At 40.9% G+C, this 16,807-nt stretch overlaps 1 protein-coding gene across 1 annotated transcript in view; it reads right to left on the bottom strand.

Moving 5' to 3' along the window:
* Positions 1-15,989, bottom strand: part of TDRD10 (tudor domain containing 10) — a 176,951-nt gene extending 160,962 nt beyond the window's left edge. Inside the window, exons 1-5 of the mRNA XM_053719784.1 lie at positions 15,970-15,989; positions 14,671-14,818; positions 14,406-14,554; positions 14,165-14,319; positions 14,014-14,081 (exon numbers count right to left, since the gene is read on the bottom strand). Coding sequence (XP_053575759.1) covers positions 14,014-14,081; positions 14,165-14,319; positions 14,406-14,554; positions 14,671-14,818; positions 15,970-15,989 — 540 coding nt within the window. The remainder of the gene's footprint in view (positions 1-14,013; positions 14,082-14,164; positions 14,320-14,405; positions 14,555-14,670; positions 14,819-15,969) is intronic.
* Positions 15,990-16,807: the final 818 nt, after the last annotated feature.

The following is a 16,807-nucleotide window of genomic DNA, read 5'->3' as shown; positions in this document are numbered from 1 at the left end:
CCTATAAGGTCATTGAATTATTTTATTTATATTTTAAATAAATCATTTTTTTTGTCTTAATACTGGGTCATTTTTAAATAAATTGTAAGTGATCTGTAGTATAGTCTATAAGTATACCTAATCCCTCTTTGCATTTTGCAATCAATATAAACGGCCACATAATTTGCAATAATATTTACATTTTGTACTTGTATCTAACCAATTACCGGCCGCTACACATTCACTACTTTTGGCACATCTTAATCTATTTATAATATAGACTACACTGTATACTAGTAGAAATATCTGCATATCGTATTTGGCACTGGCACTTTGAATTTCACACCCCACATTATACACAGTACTTTATTGTCTTCTACTTCATATATTGCTCCAATCTTCCTATATAAACTCCTTTTCAGAATAAAGAAATATTTATACACCTTGCACTTTATTAATGCACATCGCACTTTCCTAATTTAGGAAACTTTAAACAATTAGATTTCTTCACCTATTCCTTCAGCTTTTGCCAGCGCCCTCACTTCATCACCATACTACCTAGTAAACGCCTAGAATAGATTGAAGGATCTTTCTCAAAGTTAGGTGTTTGGAATACACCGTTTATATCCAGCGCTCTACTTATTCACATATCTGCTCAACTTTCTTAACATGTTTTCCAGCTTTTTATCCATGGGCTCCTTAAACGACAAACTATCCTCAAGGGGAATAGCTGTCCGCTTCGCGAACGTAGAGATAGCACCATCCACCTTAGGGACGGTACCCCACAGCTCAAGCTGAGAGTCCGGAACGGGGAACAGTTTCTTAAAGGAAGAAGGGGAAAAGGAAGAACCTAATTGCTCCCATTCGTTCTTAATAATATTAGCCATCTTAACCGAACCGGAAAAGTCTGAGGTACTACCCTGTCCTCGTATACCTTATCTAGCTTAGTAATTGAAGGTTCCTCCTGAATCTTAGGTTCCGGAACCTCCAGAGTAGCAAGCACCTGCTTCAGCAAAAAGCGCAAATTCTCCATCCTAAACTCAGGCTCCTCCGCAGACGGAGATGGCCTCGTCATCGTATAATGCCTCTGGGATTGCCATCGGCGTAGACAACCCCTGGACAAGGCCACCATGGTACACCCTACGCTAGAGCTTAGCAGAATTTGGTAAGGCATGGATCACTTTTCGAAACCGCCGATTCCAGTTGGTCCGCAAAGTCTGACGGCCAACGATTCTCTCCTGAAGGAGTAACGGTTGGACCCCGGGACGCTGCATGTGCAATTGGAAATGAATGCAGGGAACGCACTTCACGGGACGAGGAACTCTCAGAGGTGGACGGCTCGGTACTAGACATCCGTTTACATTTAGATGTCGTAACTTTCTCAAGGCATAGTTGAGCAGGCTAATCTACCAGAACCTCCTTACAAAAACACAGGAATGAGACTTTGTTAAAGAGGGAGAACCCTCTAACGCGTCAGAGTCCTCCATAGCTTGCGCTTTTATAACGGACTTGCTTAACTTATAAATACGCACCTTTATACCTCTAATGGCAGGGGCACAAGGAGAAAACGCACCAAAAAGGACCGCTGAGTAACCTGAAAGTTCCACACATTGCCAGAGCCTCATCTCACAAATAACGCAGCAATGACACAATAAACAATATCATGTATAAACCCCCTCTGTTCAATAATCCCCTTTCCAGGAATATTAACCCTTGATTCATTAAAGATAAAAAGGTGTCACACTGTGACCCTGTCTTCCGTGTTATCATTATGAATAAAAAATGAAACGATCTTACCAGAATCTACGCCGTGGAACAGGAACACAGCCCTTCAAGTGTGACAGCTTAGTAGCCTCGCTCCTGACATGGACTTAAGTGCAGAAAGCAGGCAGCGAAACTTGTCAACGCTGATTGCTTGTGGAGCTGTTAATATGAGTCGGGATGGTTTCACAGAAAGACTCTCCCTGCATCTCCGGACTCTATCTTTCGCCCAGGCTCTCACTGAGAGGCTGACAGGACTACTTAAAACTCCAGTCCCACTGCAAAGAGTACTACTCTCCATAAGAGACTACTCCGAATCCTCGGCACTTCTCTCCCATCCTCCTGTGACAAAAGGCAAAGAATGACTGGGGATAGGGAAGTGGGGGAGGTATTTAAGCCTTTGGCTGGGGTGTCTTTGCCTCCTCCTGGTGGCCAGGTTCTTAATTCCCACTAATAATGAATGAAGCCGTGGACTCTCCCCTTTAGATGGAAAACAGTCTCAAAACAACAATGGTTTTAATAATAAAGAGGCACCTTTATAATCCTAATGGCTGGGGCACTCACCACTTCCTAGACCCAGACAAACTATAGAAAACGCTCTCCGTAGGATTGCCAGAGTTTCTTCAGCAGGATTGTGAGGAAATGAATGAAACCGCACCCAATCATGTGGTGCGCAAGTAGGGACCCTCCCCTGCTATGAGAAAAGTGCGCATTAGGAGCTGCACAACTTCACAAAAATGTGAAACCTGTCTGTTCCATTGCCGAAAGTACACAGTCTAATTGAGTCCAAACCTTCACAAGTGTTCCTTAGAGAACAAAGCAGTACATATATTCCCCAAACAGTTAAAAAATAATCTCCAAATTAAATGAGATATTAACCCCGGATCCTATTGAGGTTATGAGGAGTCACACTGTGACCCTAATAATAGGAGTCCCTGCTAAATCATAAATAAAGTGGACTTACCCTCCAGGATCTATGCGGTGGAACAGGTACAGTCAAGTGTGACCGCCTTGCCACGGTGTTCTGACAGGGACCTGAGTGTAAAAAGGCAAGCAGTGTAACTTGTTAACACTGATTACCCAGGAGCTGTTAGATAGATAGTCTGGATCACTTTGCAGAAAAACTTTCTCTGTATCTCCAGACTCTAACGTTCATTAATACTCTCACTGAGAGGATTATATGATTACTTAAAACTCCAGTCCTCTCTTGAAGGGAAAATACCCATTAAAGGACTATCTGAATCTTCTGACACTTCCTCCTCTAGTAACAAAAGGCAAAGAATGACTGGGGGGATGGGGGAAGTGGGAGGGATATTTAAACTTTTGGCTGGGGTGTCTTTGCCTCCTCCTGGTGGCCAGGTGTTGTATTTACCAACAGTAAGGAATTAAGTTGTGGACTCTCTCTGCCTTTGGAAAAAAAAATTTTTTAAATACCCCTTATTGCACAAAAGGGCATATAATTCTATTGCTTCGAACAAAATAAAAACTCACCTCCTTATTTGGCCAATATTTTATCCATAAGAAAAAGCCATTTTGATTGATAACAAGGTGGGAAAGGACTATACCAAACCTGAGGCACATAAGCCCATATAATGTTTAAATATAGACTATAAATTACTTATGAATTTATAAATTACTTGACAATGCAGCTTATTTTACACCCAGAAAAACAAGAATAAGTCTGGGGAAGCTTCAATTGCCTTACACAGTATATTTTAATTGGAGCTCCTTTGTAAATTTAGTCATAGGATGGCAGCCTGGCACAGTTCATTTCTCAGGATGCGCAAATCAATCCAATATTGTTAGCCTTTCTACCACATACCACTTTCTAAAATTACCACATACCATATATACAGATATATATATATATATATATATATATATATATATATATAGATACACACATATATATATATATACGAAAGGCACGAAAATTAGACTGTCTAGCCCTTGGTTTGGCTCTGTCTTGAGGCAGGGCATGGCCCTTACCTCCAGTAATGTCAGCGATAATTTCTTTCAAACCGGGCCCAAATAATGTCTGCCCTTTGAAAGGTATGTTAAGCAATTTAGATTTAGAAGTCACATCGGCTGACCAGGATTTTAGCCACAGCGTTCTGCGCGCCTGGATGGCGAATCCGGAATTCTTAGCCGTAAGCTTAGTTAAATGTACTACGGCATCAGAAATAAATGAATTAGCTAGCTTAAAGGGCCACTGTAAGTAAATATTTTCTATGCCTGTTACTAACTAACTACCCCAAATACGCTTTTTATCAATAGCATTTCATTAACATATCTCTACCGTATATCAGAAATCTTGTCTGCAAATTTAATTGTTTTCCAAACCCACTCCGTGGGTATCCTTTGCTCTGTACCAATCCGTTTACAATACCTAGGTTTCAAAATGGCGCTTTAAACACAATTTCATTGGTTTAAGTATTTTGAACACACAGTGCTGAAAATACTGGGCAGGATAACGTGACATCGGGGAATAAAATATATAACTTTTATAACGTTATGAAACTTCATTTTGGAGAAAATATAGGTCAGTAGGTTTTAATTAATGTTTATTAACTTTAATATGTTAGTTGTTTGTCTTAAAAATTATAACAGAAACTAATCCTTTAAGGACTCTAAGCTTGTCTATAATTTCATCCAATGGAACTGAGCTAATGGTCTCTTCTAGAGACTCAAACCAAAATGCCGCCGCAGCCGTGACAGGCGCAATGCATGCAAGGGGTTGTAATATAAAACCTTGTTGAGTAAACATTTTCTTAAGGTAACCCTCTAACTTTTTGTCCATTGGGTCTGAAAAGGCACAGCTATCCTCCACCGGGATAGTGGTACGATTAGCCAGAGTAGAAACTGCTCCTTCCACCTTAGGGACCGTCTGCCATAAGTCCCGTGTGGTGGCGTCTATTGGAAACATTTTTCTAAATATAGGAGGGGGGGAAAAGGGCACACCGGGCCTATCCCACTCCTTGGTAATAATTTCTGTAAGCCTCTTAGGTATAGGAAAAACGTCAGTACACGCCGGTACCGCATAATATCTATCCAGCCTACATAATTTCTCTGGAATTGCAACCGTGTTACAATCATTCAGAGCCGCTAATACCTCCCCTAATAATACACGGAGGTTCTCAAGCTTAAATTTAAAATTTGAAATGTCTGAGTCCAGTCTATTTGGATCAGATCCGTCACCCACAGAATGAAGCTCTCCGTCTTCATGTTCTGCCATTTGTGACGCAGTATCAGACATGGCTCTAACATTATCAGCGTACTCTGTTCTCACCCCAGAGTGGTCGCGTTTACCTCTAAGTTCTGGTAATTTAGATAAAACTTCAGTCATAACATTAGCCATGTCTTGTAAAGTGATTTGTAATGGCCGCCCTGATGTACTTGGCGTCGCAATATCACGCACCTCCTGAGCGGGAGATGCAGGTACTGACACGTGAGGAGAGTTAGTCGGCATAACTTTCCCCTCGTTGTCTGGTGAAATTTTCTTAAAATGTACAGATTGGCTTTTATTTAAAGTAGCATCAATGCAATTAGTACACAAATTTCTATTGGGCTCCACATTGGCTTTTGAACATATTGCACAAAGAGATTCCTCTGTGTCAGACATGTTAAAACAAACTAGCAATTAGCCTAGCAAGCTTGGAAAATACTTTTCAAATAAATTTGCAAGCAATATAAAAAAACGTTACTGTGCCTTTAAGAAGCACACAAAAACTGTCACAGTTGAAATAACAATGAACCGGATTAGTTATAGAAACCAAATTTTTACAGTAAATGCATTAAGTTAGCAAAGGATTGCACTCACTAGCAATGGATGATTAACCCCTTAATATCAGAAAAACGGATAACAATTGAAAATATAAGCGTTTTTATCACAGTCAAAGCACAGTCTCACAGGTCTGCTGTGAGTGATTACCTCCCTCAAAACTAGTTTTGAAGACCCCTGAGCTCTGTAGAGACGTCCTGGATCATGCAGGGAGAAGAAGGCAGACTGTGACTGAATTTCTAATGCGCAGTAAAAGCGCCAAAATAGGCCCCTCCCACTCACAATACAACAGTGAGGGAAGCTCAGTAAACTGTTTTAATTCAAAACAAACGACAGCCATGTGGAAAATAACGCCCAAAACAATTTTTCACCAAGTACCTCAGATAAATAAACGATTAACATGCCAGCAAACGTTTAAAATATAATTTATGAAATGTCATTAAAAAGCCTGCTGCTAGCCGCTCACACTGCAGGTTAGGCTAAAAGTTATATGTATACAGTATTTTCCCAGTGAAGTGCCATTCCCCAGAAATACTTAAGTGTAAACATACATACATATCAGCCTGATACCAGTTGCTACTACTGCATTTAAGGCTGTACTTATATTACATCGGTATTAGCAGTATTTTCTCAGTCAATTCCATTCCTTAGAAAATAATATACTGCAACATACCTCTTTGCAGGTGAACCTGCCCGCTGTCCCCTGTTCTGAAGTTACCTCGCTCCTCAGAATGGCCGAGAACAGCAAATGGATCTTAGTTACGTCCGCTAAGATCATACACAAACTCAGGTAGATTCTTCTTCTAATGCTGCCTGAGAAAAAACAACACACTCCGGTGCCGTTTAAAATAACAAACTTTTGATTGAAGAAATAAAAACTAAGTTTAACAACCACAGTCCTCTCACACATCCTATCTATTAGTTGGGTGCAAGAGAATGACTGGGTATGACGTAGAGGGGAGAAGCTATATAGCAGCTCTGCTTGGGTGATCCTCTTGCACTTCCTGTTGGGGAGGAGTTAATATCCCATAAGTAATGGATGACCCGTGGACTGACTACACTTAACAGGAGAAAAAGCCTGTTTAAAAGATCCAAGATCACAGGTTCAAATCCCGGCAGGGCCGACTCAGCCCTTCAACTTTCCGAGGTCAATTAAATTACCATTAAATTGGGTAATAATAACAACTATTACTATTCAGCTGCCGATTTGGTTAATTCCGAGAGCAAGCGCTGAAAAAGCGCTTTGAGTCCCACTGGGAGAAAGGCGCTATATAAATAGTAGCTATTATTATTATTGTTCTTGTTATGCTGGGACACGATATAAAGAGGTAGTGGAAAGAGGTTATTGCAGGTAGCAAGAGAGTGCAAGTCAGGATCAAACCAGAAGTCTGTCCAATCAGCAGCAGAACTTGTAAGGGCAAGGCAAAGGAGCAGTCCAGATAGTCAAGCCAGGGGTCAATGATAAAGACAAATAAGGTACAAGGGATAACAGCAAACACAGAATTCCAGGCAACACAGAAACAAAGTGCAGCAATGTCCAAGCACTGATTAAAGAGAGTTGCAGGGTTTCATAGAGAAGGACTCAGCAGGGTAAAAAACAGAATTTATGCTTACCTGATAAATTACTTTCTCCAACGGTGTGTCCGGTCCACGGCGTCATCCTTACTTGTGGGAATATCTCTTCCCCAACAGGAAATGGCAAAGAGTCCCGGCAAAGAGTCCCAGCAAAGCTGGCCATATAGTCCCTCCTAGGCTCCGCCCACCCCAGTCATTCGACCGACGGACAGGAGGAAAAATATAGGAGAAACCATATGGTACCGTGGTGACTGTAGGTAGAGAAAATAATTCATCAGACCTGATTAAAAACCAGGGCGGGCCGTGGACCGGACACACCGTTGGAGAAAGTAATTTATCAGGTAAGCATAAATTCTGTTTTCTCCAACATTGGTGTGTCCGGTCCACGGCATCATCCTTACTTGTGGGAACCAATACCAAAGCTTTAGGACACGGATGAAGGGAGGGAGCAAATCAGGTTACCTAAACGGAAGGCACCACGGCTTGCAAAACCTTTCTCCCAAAAATAGCCTCCGAAGAAGCAAAAGTATCAAATTTGTAAAATTTGGCAAAAGTGTGCAGTGAAGACCAAGTCGCTGCCTTACATATCTGATCAACAGAAGCCTTGTTCTTGAAGGCCCATGTGGAAGCCACAGCCCTAGTGGAGTGAGCTGCGATTCTTTCAGGAGGCTGCCGTCCGGCAGTCTCGTAAGCCAATCAGATGATGCTTTTAAGCCAAAAGGAAAGAGAGGTAGAAGTTGCTTTTTGACCTCTCCTTTTACCAGAATAGACGACAAACAGAGAAGATGTTTGTCTGAAATCTTTTGTAGCTTCTAAATAGAATTTTAGAGCACGGACTACGTCCAAATTGTGTAACAAACGTTCCTTCTTTGAAACTGGATTCGGACACAAAGAAGGTACAACTATCTCCTGGTTAATATTTTTGTTAGAAACAACCTTTGGAAGAAAACCAGGCTTAGTACGCAAAACCACCTTATCTGCATGGAACACCAGATAGGGCGGAGAACACTGCAGAGCAGATAACTCAAACTCTTCTAGCAGAAGAAATAGCAACCAAAAACAAAACTTTCCAAGATAACAACTTAATATCTATGGAATGTAGAGGTTCAAACGGAACCCCTTGAAGAACTGAAAGAACTAGATTTAAACTCCAGGGAGGAGTCAAAGGTCTGTAAACAGGCTTGATCCTGACCAGAGCCTGAACAAATGCTTGAACATCTGGCATAGCTGCCAGTCGTTTGTGTAGTAAGACAGATAAAGCAGAAATCTGTCCCTTTAGAGAACTCGCAGATAATCCTTTATCCAAACCTTCTTGCAGAAAGGAAAGAATCTTAGGAATTTTTATCTTATTCCAAGGGAATCCCTTGGATTCACAGCAGCAGATATATCTTTTCCATATTTTATGGTAAATCTTTCTAGTTACCGGTTTTCTGGCCTGAACCAGAGTATCAATCACAGAATCTGAAAACCCACGCTTTGATAGAATCAAGCGTTCAATCTCCAAGCCGTCAGCTGGAGGGAGACCAGATTTGGATGTTCGAATGGACCCTGAACAAGAAGGTCCTGTCTCAAAGGTAGCTTCCATGGTGGAACCAATGACATATTCACCAGGTCTGCATACCAAGTCCTGCGTGGCCACGCAGGAGCTATCAAGATCACCGAGGCCCTCTCCTGTTTGATCCTGGCTACCAGCCTGGGAATGAGAGGAAACGGTGGAAACACATAAGCTAGGTTGAAGGTCCAAGGCGCTACTAGTGCATCCACTAGAGTCGCCTTGGGATCCCTGGATCTGGACCCGTAGCAAGTAACCTTGAAGTTCTGACGAGACGCCATCAGATTCATGTCTGGAATGCCCCATAATTGAGTCAACTGGGCAAAAATCTCCGGGTGGAGTTCCCACTCCCCCGGATGGAATGTCTGACGACTCAGATAATCCGCTTCCCAGTTTTCCACACCTGGGATGTGGATCGCAGATAGATGGCAGGAGTGATACTCCGCCCATTGTATTATTTTGGTTACTTCTTTCATCGCCAGGGAACTCCTTGTTCCCCCCTGATGATTGATATACGCAACAGTCGTCATGTTGTCTGATTGGAATCTTATGAATATGGCCTTTGCAAGCTGAGGCCAAGCCCTGAGAGCATTGAATATCGCTCTTAGTTCCACAATGTTTATCGGGAGAAGAGAATCTTGCCGAGACCATAGTCCCTGAGCTTTCAGGGATTCCCAGACCGCACCCCAGCCCACCAGACTGGCGTCGGTCGTGACAATGACCCACTCTGGTCTGCGGAAGCTCATTCCCTGGGATAGGTGGTCCAGGGATATCCACCAACGGAGTGAATCTCTGGTCTTCTGATCTACTTGAATCACTGGAGACAAGTCTGTATAGTCCCCATTCCACTGTTTCAGCATGCACAGTTGTAATGGTTTTAGATGAATTCGTGCAAAAGGAACTATGTCCATTGCTGCAACAATCAACCCTACTACTTCCATGCACTGAGCTATGGAAGGACGTGGAACAGAATGAAGAACTTGACAAGCGCTTAGAAGTTTTGACTTTCTGACATCTGTCAGAAAGATCCTCATTTCTAAGGAATCTATTATTGTTCCCAAGAAAGGAACTCTTGTTGACGGAGACAGAGAACTTTTTTCTATGTTCACCTTCCATCCGTGAGATCTGAGAAAGGCCAGAACGATGTCTGTATGAGCCTTTGCTTTTGAAAGGGACGACGCTTGTATTAGAATGTCGTCCAAGTATGGTACTACTGCAATGCCCCTCGGTCTTAGAACCGCTAGAAGGGACCCGAGTACCTTTGTGAAAATCCTTGGAGCAGTGGCTAATCCGAATGGGAGGGCCACAAACTGGTAATGTTTGTCCAGAAAGGCGAACCTTAGGAACTGATGATGTTCTTTGTGGATAGGAATATGTAGGTACGCATCCTTTAGATCCACGGTAGTCATAAATTGACCTTCCTGGATAGTGGGTAGAATCGTTCGAATGGTTTCCATTTTGAACGATGGTACCCTGAGAAATTTGTTAAGGATCTTTAAATCCAGAATTGGTCTGAAGGTTCCCTCTTTTTTGGGAACTACGAACAGATTTCAGTAAAATCCCATTCCTTGTTCCGTCATTGGAACTGGGTGTATCACTCCCATCTTTAACAGGTCTTCTACACAATGTAAGAACGCCTGTCTCTTTATTTGGTTTGAGGATAAGTGAGACATGTGGAACCTTCCCCTTGGGGGTAGTTCCTTGAATTCCAGAAGATAACCCTGAGAAACTATTTCTAGCGTCCAGGGATCCTGAACATCTCTTGCCCAAGCCTGAGCAAAGAGAGAGAGTCTGCCCCCCACTAGATCCGGTCCCGGATCGGGGGCTACTCCTTCATGCTGTTTTGTTAGCGGTAGCAGGCTTCTTGGTCTGCTTACCCTTGTTCCAGCCTTGCATCGGTTTCCAGGCTGGTTTGGACTGTGAGGCATTACCCTCTTGCTTAGAGGATGCAGAATTAGAGGCCGGTCTGTTCCTGAAATTACGAAAGGAACGAAAATTAGACTTATTCTTGGCCTTGAAAGGCCTATCTTGTGGGAGGGCGTGACCCTTTCTTTCAATTCTGGTCCAAAGAGAGTTTTACCCTTGAAGGGGATGATAAGCAATTTTGTCTTGGATGATACATCCTCTGACCAAGACTTTAGCCAAAGCGCTCTGCGCGCCACAATTGCAAACCCTGAATTTTTCGCCGCTAATCTAGCTAATTGCAAAGCGGCATCTAAAATAAAAGAGTTAGCCAACTTAAGTGCGTGAACTCTGTCCATAACCTCCTCATATGGAGTCTCTCTACTGAGCGACTTTTTTAGTTCCTCGAACCAGAACCACGCTGCTGTAGTGATAGGAACAATGCACGAAATGGGTTGTAGAAGGTAACCTTGTTGTACAAAAATCTTTATAAGCAAACCTTCCAATTTTTTATCCATAGGATCTTTGAAAGCACAACTATCCTCGATAGGAATAGTAGTGCGCTTGTTTAGAGTAGAAACTGCCCCCTCGACCTTAGGGACTGTCTGCCATAAGTCCTTTCTGGGGTCGACCATAGGAAATAATTTCTTAAATATAGGAGGGGGAACAAAAAGGTATGCCGGGCTTCTCCCACTCCTTATTCACTATGTCCGCCACCCGCTTGGGTATAGGAAAAGCGTCGGGGTGCACCGGAACCTCTAGGAACTTGTCCATCTTGCATAATTTTTCTGGAATGACCAAGTTGTCACAATCATCCAGAGTAGATAACACCTCCTTAAGCAGTGCGCGGAGATGTTCTAATTTAAATTTAAATGTCACAACATCAGGTTCAGCCTGTTGAGAAATTATTCCTGAATCTGAAATTTCCCCATCTAACAAAACCTCCCTCATGGCCCCTTCAGATTGGTGTGAGGGTATGACAGAACAATTATCATCAGCGCCCTCCTGCTCTTCAGTGTTTAAAACAGAGCAATCGCGTTTTCTCTGATATGCAGGCATTTTGGATAAAATATTTGCTATGGAGTTATCCATTACAGCCGTCAATTGTTGCATGGTAATAAGCATTGGCGCGCTAGAAGTACTAGGGGCCTCCTGCGTGGGCAAAACTGGCGTAGACACAGAAGGAGATGATGTAGAACCATGTCTACTCCCTTCATCTGAGGAATCATCTTGGGCAATTTCATTATCTGTGGCAGTACTGTCCTTACTTTGTTTGGACGCTATGGCACAATTATCACACAATTTTGAAGGGGGAGACACATTGGCTTTCATACATATAGAACATAGCTTATCTGAAGGCACAGACATGTTAAACAGGCTTAAACTTGTCAATAAAGCACAAAAACCGTTTAAAAACAAAACCGTTACTGTCTCTTTAAATTTTAAACAGAGCACACTTTATTACTGAATATGTGAAAAAATATGAAGGAATTGTTCAAAATTTACCAAAATTTCACCACAGTGTCTTAAAGCATTAAAAGTATTGCACACCAATTTTCAGAGCTTTAACCCTTAAAATAACGAAACCGGAGCCGGTTACAGATTTAACCCCTATACAGTCCCAGCTACAGCCTTTGCTGTGACTTTACCAAGCCCAGAGGGGAATACGATACCAAATGACGCCTTCTAGGAACTTTTCCAACTACTTTCAGGTCCTCACACATGCATCTGCATGTCTTGCTCTCAAAAACAACTGCACAGTAATGGCGCGAAAATGAGGCTCAGCCTACAACTGGGAAGGCCCTTCCTGACTGAAAAAGGTGTCTAACATAGTGCCTGACGTTAAAAAACGTTCCCCAAGTTTATAAGTGTGAATTATCAGCATAAACATGTATAAAATGTACAAATAAAGCAATCGATTTAGCCCATAAAAGTGTCTACCAGTTTTAAAGCCCATATTAAGCCCTTTATTCTGTTTGAGACTAAGAAAATGGCTTACCGGTCCCCATGAGGGGAAATGACAGCCTTCCAGCATTACACAGTCTTGTTAGAAATATGGCTAGTCATACCTTAAGCAGAAAAGTCTGCTAACGGTTTCCCCCAACTGAAGTTACTTCATCTCAACAGTCCTATATGGAAACAGCAATCGATTTTAGTTACTGTCTGCTAAAATCATCTTCCTCTCACAAACAGAAATCTTCATCTTTTTCTGTTTCAGAGTAAATAGTACCTACCAGCACTATTTTAAAATAAACTCTTGATAGTAGAATAAAAAAAACTACAACTAAAAAACCACATACTCTTAACCATCTCCGTGGAGATGTTGCCTGTGCAACGGCAAAGAGAATGACTGGGGTGGGCGGAGCCTAGGAGGGACTATATGGCCAGCTTTGCTGGGACTCTTTGCCATTTCCTGTTGGGGAAGAGATATTCCCACAAGTAAGGATGACGCCGTGGACCGGACACACCAATGTTGGAGAAATCAACACAAAGATACAGATCCTTTGGAAATAACTGTTCCTGTGTCTATTAGCTTGCAGTACCTGCCTTACACCACAAAGGTTAGTGGAGCTCACTTCCCTTTTCCTTCAGCATATTGCTGTGCTTTAGGCCTCAAGTCTGGGAACTGGATTATTAGAAACAGAGGCAGAGACACAGCAGATGACAGAGAGGTTGAGAGGAGAGGATCTTCAGAATGTGATACTGGCACACTGGACAGACTGCACAAAGAAGGGCAAGATACAGATCTCACACAGGGCACGGCAGACTGAACTAATCTCTGTTCAGCACAGGTTGCAAGAGGTACAATGATTCTCTTCCTGTGAGTGTTTGTAGTTATACCATGACAAGGACACACTGCCCCATCTATAGGAGACTAACTGGAGCAGGGCTTATTAACATGAGTAAAAAAAAAATGCTTTTATTTAATGGTTGAAGCAGGAGCAGGTACACATACATGATTAAGGGTGCACAGCATAAAACGTAGTTCTTTTTCTTTGTACCTGCTCCAACCATGAAATAAAGGATTTAAAAGACACAAGTGGTGCGCCTGTTAACTTGTATGCAGCTTTTGAACTGAATCAGGTTCAGGGGACATCTGAGAACTTTGACACAATCCCCTGTTTATTAACTCCCTCATAAAATTATTCTGATGAGGGTCAGGGGGTGGCTGGACTCTTTCAGTAGTGAACATATTATATAGTGAGAAAACAGCAAATATCAAAAAGGTTTAAATAAAACTTAAATCAACAACAAGCCTAGCTCCAAGAAGGGAAGTATACCAATTAGTAATTGAATATCTATGTTTCTTTGTAGAGGGTGAGGAAATGAGTAATATTTATAGGCTAGTTGTTAAATGTTCATATGTAGATTCATTAAACGTCTACTCCTAGAAGCAATAGAAAGCATACAGTACAGAATGATGGAAAAAGGTGTCAAGAACCCATTAATGAAGTATAATTACCTCATTGCTACAGAACCCATTGGTTTTGCCCTTAATGATGCTTCTGACTAAATCGATGGAGCAGCAGCCTATGAAATGAGATACAAAAGCCATTATATTTATTATCCTTGATCATTTCTGATGCAAACAATTTCATTCATAATGTATCTACCTTCCTTCAACATGAAAGGCTGAGCCAGAGGAGGAGTCAACCAAAATGTGTCAGAATTCAGCTGGCGCAGAGAACTGATGGGAACATTGGCGGTCATGCCATAATCCATGAAAAACACAATGGCGAAATCAGAAACCATATCAACCACCCAGCACCTGTAAAGGGAGGAAAACTGATATATCACAAAAACTCTAGATTAGTAAGTGCCCAGTGGCCTCATGTTACACATACTATTTTATACCTGTTCCAGGTTCCCTCCTCATCATCAATCAGAACACACTGAGCTAAACAGCGCGTCCCCCTCTTCACTTCATTATTTAATAGATAAGGTTGATGAGCTTCTATTTCTGCCAATCTATGGAACAAATTGGTCATGGCCAAATATTTATCCTGCAAGGAACCAAAGGGATTTTCTTTAATTCAGCTCCATACTGCAAATGTTATGTATTAACAAAACTCAACTATAGTGAATATTAATATGTAAGATGCATATTACAATAACTCACCTGAGTGAGGAAAACTGCCCAGAAATAGGGTAACTGGGGGAATATGTTTGTCACTAGAAGTGCAGAGTCACCAGTTATATTCATGATTGCAGCAAGCCAGTTTAAATTATTGTAACAATCTTTAAGCATGCTTGTAATAAAATCACCTCTGTAGAATAAACAGAACAAAAAAAAGTTTGATTTTTCACAACAAATAGTTACATTTAGATTTATAGATACCATAAAATACACCTTGACATTAAGTGCCTCTTAGCATTAAAACAGAGAAGGGACTTATTCTGATATACAGTATTAATTGTCAGCGTGGTATAAAAATAGTATAGTACTGTATTTATGAATTAAATATGTTCCTTTAACTATAAAAAGGGAACTACTTATTAATTTAACTTAACTGAAATACTGCAGGCCTCAGGGAATAAAAGTAAGGTTATTGAAATAATCTCACAATATATAGAAGCACAAACAGTTGAAATTTATATATTCACTGGCAAAATTTAAAGAAACTTCCAAACCTGTGCTAGTGCCATAAAAACGGTATGTAAAGTGTTCCCAGGTTATGTGCAACATATATCATTTACAGTGAATAGCCTATGGGCTATGAAAGTGCAGGTGTACACTTAAAAGGGACAGTTTACCTGAAAAACATAATTTATGTAAGAACTTACCTGATAAATTAATTTCTTTCATAGTGGCAAGAGTCCATGAGCTAGTGACGTATGGGATATACATTCCTACCTGGAGGGGGCAAAGTTTCCCAAACCTCAAAATGCCTATAAATACACCTCCCACCTCACTCATACTTCAGTTTAACGTATAGCCAAGAAGTGAGGTGTAAAAAAAAAAAAAGGAATAAAAAGCATACAAAAAGAGGAACTGGAAAAAATAATGTGCTTTATACAAAAAAATCATAACCACAAAAAATAGGGTGGGTCTCATGGACTCTCATGAACTATGAAAGAAATTAATTTATTAGGTAAGTTATTACATAAATTATGTTTTCTTTCATGTAAGTGGCAAGATTCCATGAGCTAGTGGCGTATGGGATATAATACCCAAGATGTGGAAGTCCATGAGTCACTAGAGAGGGAGGGATAAAATAAAAACAGCTAATTCCGCTGAGAAATTAAATCCAAAAAAACAATCAAGTTTTCTTTAAAAATGTCAGAAAAACTCAAATCAAAAGGCATTAGAATCAAACTGAGACAACTGCCTGAAGAACCTTTCTACCAAAGGCTGCTTCTGAAGAAGCAAACACATAAAAATGGTAAAATTTAGTAAAAGTTTGCAAAGAAGACCAACTTGCTGCTTTGAAGCTTCATTCTTAAGAGCAACTAATCTGTTCGAATGAGCTGTAATTCTTTGAGGCGGAGACTGCCCCGCTCCAAATAAGCTTTGTGAATCAAAAGTCTCAGCCAAGAAGCCAGAGAAATAGCAGAAGCTTTCTGGCCTTTCCTGGAGCCAGAAAAAATAACAAATAGACTAGAAGTCTTTCTGAAATCCTTAGTAACCTCAGCATAATATTTCAAGGCTCTTACCACATCCAAAGAATGTAAAGACCTTTCAAGAGTATTCTTAGGATTAGGACACAAAGAGGGAACAAAAGTTTCCCTATTGATGTTGTTAGAATTCCCAACTTTAGGTAAAAATGTAAATGAAGTCAGCAAAACAGCTTTATCTTGATGAAAAATCAAATAAGGAGACTCACAAGAGAGAGCAGACAACTCAGAAACTCTTATAGCAGAAGAGATAGCCAAAAGAAATAACACTTTCCAAGAAAGTAGTTTAATATCCAAAGAATGCATAGACTCAAAAAGTTTTCAAAACCAAATTAAGACTCCAAGGAGGAGAAATTGATTTAATAACAGGTTTGATACAAATCAAAGCTTGAACAAAACAGTGAATGTCAGGAAGTTAAGCAATCTTTCTATGAAATAAAACAGAAAGAGCAGAAATTTGTCCTTTCAAAGTATTAGCGGACAAACCCTTATCCAAACCATCCTAAAGAAACTGTAAGATCCTAGGAATTCTAAAAGAATGCCAAGAATAATCATGAGTGGAACACCATGAAATATAGGTTTTCCAAACCCGATAATACATTTTCCTTGAAACAGACTTACGAGCCTGTATCATAGTGCTA

This window comes from Bombina bombina, chromosome 1 (assembly GCF_027579735.1).
Source record: "Bombina bombina isolate aBomBom1 chromosome 1, aBomBom1.pri, whole genome shotgun sequence".
NCBI classification, from domain to species: Eukaryota; Metazoa; Chordata; class Amphibia; order Anura; family Bombinatoridae; genus Bombina; species Bombina bombina.
Note: the sequence above shows the minus strand (reverse complement) of the source record. Positions and strands in the feature narration are given on the sequence as shown.